Below are 12,570 nucleotides of genomic sequence, written 5' to 3' on the forward strand. Positions count from 1 at the left end.
TTGGGAAATTTTTTTATTACCAAGTAAGTCTCCTTGTTATTGGTCTGTTCAGACTTTCTACTTTTTCCTGATTCAGTTTTGCTAGGTTGTATGTTTCTAGGAATTTATTCATTTCTTGTAGGCTGTCCAGTGTTGGTGTATAGTTGTTCATAATAGTCTCTTACAATCTGCTTTATTTCTCAGGCATCCATTGTAATATCTACTCTTTCAACTGATTTTATTTGAGTCTTTTCTGTCTTTTTCTTACTCCAACAGTTTGTCAATTTTATCTTTTAAAACACAACTCTTAGTTTTGTTCTTTGTTGTTCTCCATTTGACTCATTTCTGCTCTAACCTTAATCATTTCCTCCCTTCAGCTAATTTGGGCTTACTTTGTTATTTTTTTAGCTCCCAGTGGTGTAAAGTTAGGTTGTTTAAGATCTTTCTTCTGTTCTCACATATGTATTATTCACTAAAACATCCCTGAGAACTGCTTTTGTTGCCGCCATAGTTTTGGTATGTTGTATTTTGTTTGTTCCAAAATACCTTTTAAATTTTCCTTTTGATTTCATCTTTGACCCAATGATTTTTTTTCCTTTTATTTTTCCTTCTCATATTTTTAAATGACTAGTTTTTTATGCAAGTATAATTAACATACAGTATTACGATTACTTTCAGGTGACAATGTAATCCAACAATGCTATGCATTTCTCAACGTTCATCAAAATAAGTGTACTCATGGGGTGCCTAGGTGGCTGTGGGTATAGCATCCAACTTTGGCTCAGGTCATGACCTCATAGGTCATGGGTTCAAGCCACACATTGTGCTCTATGCTGAAGGCTCAGAGCTTGGAGCCTGCTTCTTATTCTGTCCCAGTCTCTCTCTGGCCCTCCCTGACTTGTGTACATGCACAAGCGTTCTCTCTCTCAAATATAAATAAACATTTAAAAAATTTTTTTAAAGATAAGTATACTCCCAATCACCTTTATCTATGTCACCCATTCCCCTACCCACCTCCTTTCTGGAAACCACCAGTTTGTTCTCTGTATATGAGTGTGTGTGTTTTTGTTTGTGTTTTTTTGTTTTATTTCTTAAATTCCACATCTAAGTGAAATCACATGGTATTTGTCTTTCTCTGACTTAATTTCACTTGGCATATACTTTCTAGCTCCATCTATGCTGTTGCAAATGGCAAGATTTTGTTCTTTTTACGGCTGAGTAATATCCCATTGTATATATACAACACATCATCTTTATCCATCCATCAACAGACACTTGTTTGACCCAATGATTTTTAAGAGACTGTTGTTTACCTTCCACGTATTTGTACATTTACCCATTTTCTTCCTACTGCTGATTTTTATTTTTAATCTGTGGTCAGAAAAGATACTTAGAATGCTTTTGATGTTCTTAAAATTCTTAAGACTTGTTTTGTGACCTTCCATGATATCTATGCTGCAGAATGTTCAGTGTACCTTTAAGTAGAATGTATATTTTGCTCTTGGGTGGAAATTTCTTCATAGGTCAGTTAGATCAATTTGGTCTATAATGTTGTTCAAGTCAAATATTTCTGTACTGATTTTCTGTCTGGATGTTCTATCCATTATTGAAAGTGGAGTACTGTAATCCCCTACTATTTTGTATTGCTGTCAATTTCTGTCTTAAGATATGTCAATATTTGCTTTACATGTTTAAGTATACTGACATTGAGTGCATATATAATTTTTATACCTTTCTGTTGAAGTGACCCTTTGATCATTATATACTGACCTTCTTTGTCACTAGAGATAGTTTTAAACTTGAATTCTATTTGTTTCTGACATACATATAACCAACCCTGCTTTCTTTTGATCATCATTTGCATGAAACATCATTTATCATTCCTTCACCTTTGGCCTATGTGTATCTTTAATTCTAAAGTGTGTCCCATAGACAACATATCACTGGATCTTGTTTTTTAAATATATTCAGGCACTACAGGCCTTTTGATTGGTGAATTTAATGTATTTATATTTAAGATAATTATTGATAAGTGAGGAATTTATTATTGTCATTTTTCAGAATTGTTTTCTTTGTGCCTAATAATGGTTTTGTCTTTTCTACTGTTGTGCTCCTTTCTTACTGGATAATTTCTTGTAGTGATTTGTTTATTTTCTTCTCATCTTTTGTGTACCTGTTATAGGTTTTTATCATGGTTACCTCAAGAGTTCTACAAAATATCTTATAATTATGACCTTCCATTTTAATTTAACTTTAATCATATACAAAAACACTAACCTTTTATTAGCTCCAAATGCACATACAGTTTGTGTTCTTATAGACAGTTTGCTTCTTTTTAAATCGTGTGCCATTAAAAAATATTTTTACTGGGGCACCTGGATGGCTCAGTCAGTTGAGTGCCTGACTCTGGCTCAGGTTATGATCTTGGCATTTCATGGGTTTGAGCTGCGTCTGGCTCCATGCTGGTAGCTCAGAGCCTGGAGCCTGCTTCAGATTCTGTCCCTCTCTCTGTCCCTCCCTGGCTCACACTGTCTCTCTCTAAAAAAAAATTTTTTTTTTATATATATTTTGAACTATTGACTTTCACATTAGAATTCAAGCAATTTACATACTATCTTTACTGGGGCACCTGGATGGCTCAGTTGGTTAAGCATCCGACTTCGGCTCAGGTCATGATCTCACGGTTCGTGAATTCAGGCCCCGCGTCAGGCTCTGTGCTGAAAGCCAGCTCAGAGCCTGGAGCCTGTTTCAGATTCTGTGTCTCCCTCTCTCTCTGACCCTCCCCTGTTCACGCTGTCTCTCTAGCTCTCGCTCTCGCTCTATCAGAAATAAATAAAACATTAAAAAAAAATTTTTAAAGAAGGAAATTGTAAGAAACAGAGTTGTCCATTACTCAAACAATAAACCTTAAAGCTAATGAGTTCTTTATCACAAGAAGTATTCAAGCAGAGATGGTAACCACTTGATGGAGATTTTAAGCATAGTTGTTACTGAGTAACAACTAACTACTAGGCACAGTAGATCCAAAGAGTACTCTAACCTTGTAATTATAAGAGTCAATGACTTTAAAATATAGGCAGTAGATGAACTATGTACATTTCAACTTACCTTTTTTTCCTCTTGCAATATTATTACTTCATAAAATCGTGGGAGATATGAGCAATAATTTTGCTGTTGATCTTTCTTGATATTAATATTTTCATAATGTGGTGTCTTTTTCCTTTAGAAAATTCAGAAAGAAATTGAGGAACTCTCCACTTCAAATATATAATTATTTAAGCAAGGAAAATATTTTTACACTAACGTTTCCTGCTTAAAAAGTATGCAATAATGGGGAGCCTGGGTGGCTCAGTCAGTTAAGCACCTAATTTCAGCTAAGGTCATGATCTTGCAGTACATGAGTTTGAGCCCTGAATCAGGCTCTCTGCTGCCAGCACAGAACCCACTTCAGATCTTCTGTCCCTCTATCTCTCTCTCTGCCCCCCACCTCTTTCTCGAAAAATAACATGGTTAGATGGAGTCCTGGTTATGCCTGAAGTATTTAGTCAGAAGTGTAATGAGATGGAAAGAAAACAATCATCAGAAAACTACATACCTTAAAAAAGTTTAATTTGCTTCATGTTAATTAAACCTCACTAAAACTGACGAGAAAGTAAGCAAACAAACTAAACAGAGAGATAAGCAAACCAGCCAAACTGGGAGAAAAAAGACAAGATTAGAATACTGAATAACAAAAGCATATGTCAGGAGATGAGCAGAGTTAGTTAGAACATTTCATAGATTTTATTTTGTTTGAAAGAATGACAAAGATAGAGTTTAGACCCCATTAAGCTAAATATACGTATTAAAGTTCTCATGTAACTGCTAAAGAATACAAATACAAGATGTACCTCTCATATTAGAAGAGTGAAAAAAATGAAAAGAAAAGAGAATAGGTATAAATTCCCCAGAACCAGAACCATGTTTTATTCTTTTTAGTTTCAGTTACTATGTTTAGTACTAGCACATAGCAAGCATTCAAACAATGTTTATTGAATGAACATCAGCAAGGGAGTCCAAGCAAGAGAGTCTAAGCTACATCCACCACTGGCATATAGATGAGTCTAAATCTGTCTAGGAAACTAATTAGATAGGTAATCACTGTGAGACTTCTTAGAAGAAAACTCATTCTATGAGGAAAAGAGAATCAGGCAGACAAGCTGGACCCTGTTTAAAAATTTTAATGATGAAAACTGATGACATGTTCTAAGGACAACATAGTATTGTTACTCAATTTTCTCTTCCATGTACCCACATCTAAGGCCTTACTGTAGGAAAAGGAGAGAATAAAGACAGAAAGAGTTATTTGCCCAGAAATTCATTTCCTACTTAAACTTCATAAATATAACCTCCAATCTGATACTATGGTTCTGACCCCTCCCAACTCCCCACCCCCAATGAGAATGGTTTATAAATCTATCATTTAGTCAGAAGAATGGACACCAGACCCAGGGACAAGATAAATAATGAGTCACCTTCTTTTATATATTCTCTAATCTTCTGTGTATATTTTTGTACTCAGGCACATGGGCTATACAATTACAAACAGACCTCAGTTAAAGTCTAGCTCTGTCACATAACAGCCACATGTTAATTATTCTTTTTTGACCCTTGCATTTTTCAGAGATAAAATATGTATAACAATAGTAACTACACAGGGACTTGCAAAGATTAAATGAGGTAATACAAAAAAGCAATAGTTTTCATATAGGCTATTCCAAAACATAATACTTCTGGAGTTTTTCATACTGATTTGTCCTTTCATAACAGCATGTCCTAAATTATTAGAATACTTTCTAGTCAAAAACTATATTAAAGGTATATTTCTTTTACTTACTGAACTATATCATACTGCCCAGGACCAGGCCCTGACTTCATAGGCAACTGGAGTCTTCCCAAAGCTTGGCCAAAATGTATCCCCTTGTATTTCAAACTTGCATTGGAAAAATCCTTAAAAAAATTAAAAAGTGAACATGAGATATAGTTTAAATAAGTTGTGAAACAATGTTTCATTTTATTTGAGTCTAAATCTAAAGCAAGCACAGCCTTAGTCAAAGGGGTTCCACTAACAAGTACTAAAGTCTCTTTCAACCTAAGTTATTGCCGTTGTGCCCCATCCCACTCCTGAGTTGGCTGGGACTCTAGGGGAGAAGTATCTCCAGCATTAGCATATCCTCAACCAATGTGAATGGCTCTGTCTTGGCAGTACACTAAGCAATCTAAACCTTAAGGGCAATAAAGATGAGCTCCTCATTGTTTAACAAAGGGAGGCTCAGGCAGAAGTGTATGCTTTAGGGAATAGAAAGTCTGTTAAAAATGATCTTAATTAAATAGAAATTAACTTCAAGAAATTAAATTCAAATTCAAATATCACAAACAGATATTAGAGAACTTCTAATTACCTGGTACTTAAAACTATAAGGTACTCATGTAAACTTTTCAAAAAGTAGCAAATATATGACAAACAAATTAAACACTACCCCTGGTTCATTTTCTCAGTGCTTACGGTCCAGATCAGTTCTTTAATGCTAAAGAAATCAACCCTCATGCTTCCTTTGCATCCACTGTAATAAATGTCAGTTTTTTAAAATCAAGCTGATATAGTCACTTTGATTTTTTAATGTTTTTAGAGCACGCACAAGTCAGGGAGGGGCAGCAAAAGAGGGAGACACAGAATCTGAAGCAGGCTCCAGGCTCTGAGCTGTCAGCACAGAGCCTGACATGAGGCTCAAACTCACGAACCAGAGATCATGACCTGAGCCAAAGTCAGACACTTAACCAAGTGAGCCACCCAGGCACCCCAATAAATGTCAAGACTAAGCATGACCCTGAAAAGTTCACTTTAGAGAAGTTAAAGGGCCTGCTTTCATTAAAATTAACAAAATAATAAAATATAAGAACAGAAACGTCTCTTACAGAAATTCTCTTTTGTTGACCTAATATTTTCTAAAGAGAGAAATCATTTAAGAATTTTTTTNCCTAGAAATTAATTAAAAACAAAAATTTAAAAAAAAAAGAATTTTTTAAATCATCTTTTTTTATTTTTTTAATGATTTATTTATTTTTGAGAGAGAGATAAAGACAGCATGAGCAGGGGAGGGTCAGAGAGAGAGGGAGACACAGAATCTGAAGAAAAGCTCCAGGTTCTGAGCTAGCTGTCAGCACAGAGCTCGACGTGGGGCTTGAACCCACAAACCGTGAGATCATAACCTGAGCCAAAGTCAGACACTTAACCAACTGAGCCACCCTGGTGCCCCTTTTTAAATCATTTTTTAATTGATGGTAAAAGGTAAACTCTATTTTTAATTCATATTTGTAAAAATATAGCTTTAAAATAAGCTTGGATTAATAACCTAATTTATATACCCATAAAAAATAAAATCCCCATAATAAACTTGTAGGTTAACTGCATAGAACAGTGTCACCTAGCATAGGTGGCTATTACTCCTAGAATAGTGGAACCAACCTCTCTCAATTATCATTAAAAATAATCATTAATGAGATAAATAGCAAATATTAATGATGGAAAGTACAATTCCAGTTCAAAATGGTGACTCAAACCCACATCTGCCCAATTCCTACCAAAATTTCAGAAGAAGTATATAAAATAGACACAAATTATCAATGCTAGAAACTCAGAGAAAGTGTCATTCACATTCCAAAACATCAATGAGTTTCTGGGAAATACAGCATAGCAGAGACCACGGCTAAAAAAGGAACTGATTGTACATGAAAAGAGCCTCTTCTGAAGCCTATTGATCATCCCTAAGAGACAGAAACTAGAGATAAGGATGGACCTGGGTGGTGATTAGGGAGTAATTCTCAAAACTCCTTATACCCTTTGAGATTTGTGCCAGGGCCATTACATGAAGCAATGGAAGACAATGTTAATACCCGCTCTATTCTTGGCATGCATGGCTGAAAATAAATTTGAAGTATAGCCATTGCACCGAATGAGCACAAACTTTCTATTTAGAGAGGCACCACTCCAGAAAGCTTCAGGACACCACAACAAAATCCAAAAAGAATCTGGTACAGCACTAAAATTCCCTACTATGTCAAAATGCCATTTACTTTCTAGGACTTGCCATTAACAGCTAATCCTCACATGTTATAGAATACAAACACAATAAAACTAAACCTTCCCTTCTACACCCACCTGATCTTCAAGAATTAAAAAATAGGGGCCAACACAATCCCTGACAGAATTTTCATGTTTCCTTGAAGTGAAATGGGACCTCTGCTGATTCTTTTTATAGATCCAATCATATTGAGAAATTGAACTGCATTTTCTCTACAGGTTTCCCCTGCTTGATTTCCCTTGTTTGTTCCTTGCTTGGGGTAGTAGAGGATGTTGGAGCTGAAGGTAGAGAAACAAGGAGTTGATAATTATTTCTAAGTAGGATTCAGACATGTCTTGAAATGTCTGGTGAGCTGAAAGGGCAAACCAACCAGAAGGCAAATGTGAAAACAAATCCTATGGGAAGCTGCTAATCATAATGACTCTCACCCAGCAAGAAAACCTTACTGTCAAAAGAGTAGCAATGCGAAATACTGAATATTTTCTGTTGACTGAACTTACCCCCTAACAGTTCCCCACTAGATTTATGCAAGTGTCCTGTGGGTACAAAGAGGCTATGATAAAAATCTAAAAGATCTCTTTTTTAACCCTGGTAAAATTGAGCGCTACTTTTAGACCCCTCTAATGCGGTAGACCACAACGACAGAAGAACATTATTCCCCCAACCTCAAGCTCATCGCGCAGCTTTAGCTGTGATCAAGTACAATGGTAGAAATGCCCAGCAGAGAGCACCATCTGGCAGGAGACTGAAGTGCCTGGTGGAACAGCAGCTGTCTCTGTGGAAACAGACTTGTCTGGAAGCATGGTCCAGACAGCCCCTGAGGACTCCCAGAAACACCTGGGAAGGAGAAGTTTGCAGAAGGCTAGAGGACCTCTACATCATTAGGAGGAGACAACATACTTATATTTGAGTTATTAACAAAATTGTGACTCTCTTTAGTATTCACAATCCAATGAAGTCTGGAAAAACTTGTTATATGAATAAAAAAGGATTAATCCTTATTAATCCACAAGGACTATTCCGAGCACTATAAAGTGGTCTCAATGTACTTAGATTATTAACGTGTAGATCCCTTCTAATGAATTATAACACAAAGAGCAAAGAGCATACATATAGAGTAGACACAAAACATACATATAGAGTATATGCTGCTTTGGCACTCCTGTGTATAACACAAAAGGGAATAAGGCAGTCAGACCATCCAAAGATTTTCCCATCTTCACTGTAGATGTTCAGCTTTAACACACTATGAAGCTATAACACTATAAAACACTATATCAAAGTAAGATGATATTATTACTATTATTATAGTCATAAGTAGGTTTTCTAGTTGATCCATAATTCCAAACCCTGATCTTTGTCAGTACCAGAAGGAACAGAGATACGAATAAAAATGGAAAGAGCTTTCCCACGAATGTCTGTAACGTATCGAGTATACACAGCTTTGGCACTCTTGACTGTAATGCAAAAGGGAACAAGGCAGTCAGACCATGCAAAGGCTTTGGATCTGGGTGCAGAGACAAATGCTGTAATACCGAGCAGAACAGACAGCACAGAAAAATGGCACAGCCTGACACGTCCAGCAGAGCTGCAGATGGTAGTAGAGGGATGCTGGAAGAAACCGTGGCATCCCCTATAGGAGCTGAAAAGCAGCCTGTTCCTTCCGGCCAGTGGCGACTCCAAAGACTGCTGCGCCCTACAGGGCTTCAGGAAAAGAAAGAATGGCAAGCCACGCAACACTTTCTTTTACTAAAGTAAGTGTTCTAGACGATCTTTCACATGGAATTACCTAATATAGCCACAAATTTCAAAGTACATATATACGGTTTTGTAGACAGAAAGAACATAATTTCTCCATTTGTTCCGAACTTTATTTCTACTGAGAAATTAAGTCGAATTTCATAATTGTGCAGATTTTCGGAATAAGAAGTGAAGCACACAAATGTAGAACTTTGTTCTGATACAACATAACCATATTAAATATGTTAGATATTTTATATATTTCAGGTAGGAGCATATCTACTATTTTTATTTACTATAGCCTATAGTTTTCTTTTTAAATCAATACAATCAAAACAGCATTTTGATAAATCATCTTACATTACTTTTTTGAAGCCTAAAAAATACATGTTAGGGTTTTATGCTAATTCTTTTAACACGGCACTTCAAGACCTTTTGAAGAATTATGTCTAAGAGACTTTCTTCAGATTAATTTTCACTGTTGTGATTTTGTAGTTCAACTGTTTTAACAACAGGTAATGCAGTAGAAGGGAAGATTATGCATATATGTACATACTCACCATTCAACACATTAGCAAAATCTTTTTCCTGTATATATACTAAAATTCATTTCACCTAAACCATGTGAATTGGCAACCACTTAATTCACTAACCTCTGACTGCAGAGGTTACTCAGGTAAATGTTCAATCTGAAATTTAATTTAAAAGCCTCTTAAAAATGCAACACGGAAAATGAAAAATAAATTGATGCACTCTTAACTCTAAATCACACTCTCTTTATGTCAAGAAGTGTTGACAATACCAATTTCAAGGTCATTGTCAACTTGGAAAATCATTAGCAAATAAAATATGACTTAATTGAAGCAAACTCAGCATGGAGCTGCATTATTTTAAGTGAATGTTGTAATATAACTTGAAGAAGAATTACTAACTGCCACTCCCATTGACAATAAAATATATGAAGAAGGGGCTATGCAACTTTTCCACCATGTCTTTTCCATAATTAAGTATGGAAATAGAATTTGTGAAGAATTAAAAGTCCCAAAGTGCATCCATTCAAACACTAATGGGCTGCTCTCCAGCATGGCAGCACATAGGTAGTTCCCAGCATGTTATCATTAGCAAATGTCAGTGTCATAATTCCAACCATAAACTTTGGAAATTTCAAGCTTATGAAAGCCACCTCTGAAAACTAGATTTCTCATGGTTATCTGGACTCTTCCTTAAAAAAGAGACAGAGAAAGAGAGAGAGAGAAAACCTAATTTTATAATTCAAATGTTAGAGAGAGAAAGAGAGGGAGATAGAACCTAATTTTATAATTCAAATGCTATACAAAGTAATATATACATAGAACTTTACTGATTATTTGCAGCAAAAATGTATCATTTGTTGGCTAAAGTCTTATAAGACCCTTAATTTCAGAGTTTCTTCTCTATTTAAATGCTATGTAAAATACCTTCAGCAGATGTTATTCGTCAGGGAAGAATCACAATAATTACACATCTATTGGATTATTTTCTCAATTTTGTATTAATACATCTAGAAACTGAGCCCATATATTATATTATCTCAAAAAAACAGATATATAGAATTAATGGAAATTGGATAAGATCTAAATGAACATTACTATAGTATCAATTTCACAGCAGTTACAGGAATATGGTTGTTTTTTTTTTTAAGAAAAATAAGAAAATAAATTTTACATGTCAAAATAATGTTTAGTCATATGTTGAAAAAGTTTTGTACATCTAGGTGAGCTTGGAGACATGGTTTTGGTCTTCAAATAGATGATATATTATTTCAAAACAAAGAAATAGTATATAAGTATAATTATAAAGAAATAATAACCATTTTGAGATGTATGTTAAGAGAAATCAGAGAACTGATTTCTAAGGTCAAGTATGTATCACTATTGTGAAAAAAGTTTAAGTAACCTGGCCAAGAAGAAATACATATTAAGTGGTAAAGTGAAGAAACAAACCCAGGCAGTTTACTCCATTACACTATCTCTCATAACTTTTTACCCTGGACAGCATATACTGCTATTAGATCATAGGACTTCCATTAATTTCACAGCAATTTTTTAAAAATTTATCTCCATCGTTCTTCTATCCTCAAATATCTAAGATACTGGTACTGTCTGTTGATGAAACCTAATTCTTTTGACATTATTAACAGTATGATGGGATAGTCAAGGCCTAGAAAACCAGGTATGGCATTGAGAGAGCAAAATACTCATGGGACAAAAGACCCATGGTCAAAAATAAATGGGAAATCTCAGGGTGAGAATAAGAGACACATCTTTAACTCACAATGTCCTTATTCTCCGTATTTCCAGAAGTAACCTCATTTTAAATCATGAAGCAGTCCATGAGGTCTTAAAACATCTACATTTGAATATAAAATGTATCTATTTTACTATGTTCCATAATCAATAGGAATCAGAGGAGTCACAAGTTAAAAATAAAATAATACTGGCTTATGTATTTACCATTATCATTGTTATTTCCTTGTGTGGATTTGAATTACTGTCTAATAACCTTTCATTTAAGCCTGAAGGACTGCCTCTATTTCCTTTAGGAGAAATACTAGAGGTAAATCTATCAGTTTCTGTTTGTCTCAGAATGTCCTAACTTCACCTTCCATTTCCAAGAATAGAATTCTTGATTTTTTTTTTTTCTAAACTTTAAGTCTATCATCCCATTGCCTTCTGGCCTCCATAGGTTCTAGTAAGTCAGTTGTTAATCTTACTGGGGAATTCTTTGTTACTTTTCTTGTTCCTTTTAACATTTCTTTGTCTTTGTCTTTCAACAGTTTGACTATAATGTATCTCTTTACACTTATCCTGCTTGGAATTCATTGAGCTTCTTGTATATGTAAATCAATATTTTTCATCAAATGTGGGATGTTTTTAGCCATTACTTCTTCAAATATTCTTTCCGCTCCTTTCTTTTTCTTCTCTCCTTCTGAGACTTCCATTATTATGCATATGTTGGTATGCTTGATGGTGTCCCAAAGTCTCTGAGGCTATGTTAATGTTTTTCATTCTTTTTTCTTTTGTCAGACTGGACAACATCAATTGATTTGACCTAAAGTTTGCAAATTCCTTCTTCTGTCAGTTCAAAATCATTACTGAATCCCTCTAGCAAATTTTCATTTTCATAACTGTATTTTTTAATTCCAGAATTTTTACTTGATTTCTTTCTATAATGTCTACCTTTTTATTGATATATGCTACTTGGTGAGACACTGTTGTTAATATTTTCCTTTACTTCTTTAGACATACCTTCTTTTCCCTCTTTGAATGTATTTAAAACAGCTGACTTAACTTTGTCTAATAAGTCAAACATACTGGCTTCCTCAAGAACAGTTTCTATTGATTGCTTCTTTTCCTACATACAGGCCATATTTTTTTTGTTCTTTGTATCTCTCAGAACTTTTTTGTTGAAAATTGCATGTTTTGGATAATAAAATGTTGCAACACTGAAAGTCAGAATCTCCCCCTGCCACCTAAAGCTGTGTGGTTGTTTGGTTAGTGGACTTTCTACAGGTTCTGTATTCTTTGTCACATGCGTCTACTGAGTCTCAGCCTGTTTAGCTAAGTGGTCAGATCATGGCTGGACCAAGGTATGATAAGGCATTTCTTTCAATGCCTTGAACCAGTAAGTCTCCAACCTTTGCAGAGGTACTCTTTGCATGTGTTGCAGCACACCTTCAATGTTCAAGTAG

At 35.0% G+C, this 12,570-nt stretch overlaps 1 protein-coding gene across 4 annotated transcripts in view; it reads right to left on the minus strand.

Moving 5' to 3' along the window:
• Window positions 1-12,570, minus strand: part of STPG2 (sperm tail PG-rich repeat containing 2) — a 506,065-nt gene that overhangs the window by 473,067 nt on the left and 20,428 nt on the right. For all 4 annotated transcript variants that reach the window (XM_077762315.1, XM_077762314.1, XM_077762317.1 and 1 more), the window contains 2 exons: window positions 4,856-4,968; window positions 3,088-3,199 (listed from right to left, as the gene is read on the minus strand). In XM_077762315.1, the coding sequence (XP_077618441.1) occupies window positions 3,088-3,199; window positions 4,856-4,968 (225 nt within the window). The remainder of the gene's footprint in view (window positions 1-3,087; window positions 3,200-4,855; window positions 4,969-12,570) is intronic.

This window comes from Crocuta crocuta, unplaced genomic scaffold (genome assembly GCF_008692635.1).
Source record: "Crocuta crocuta isolate KB4526 unplaced genomic scaffold, BGI_CrCroc_1.0 scaffold83, whole genome shotgun sequence".
Taxonomy (NCBI): domain Eukaryota; kingdom Metazoa; phylum Chordata; class Mammalia; order Carnivora; family Hyaenidae; genus Crocuta; species Crocuta crocuta.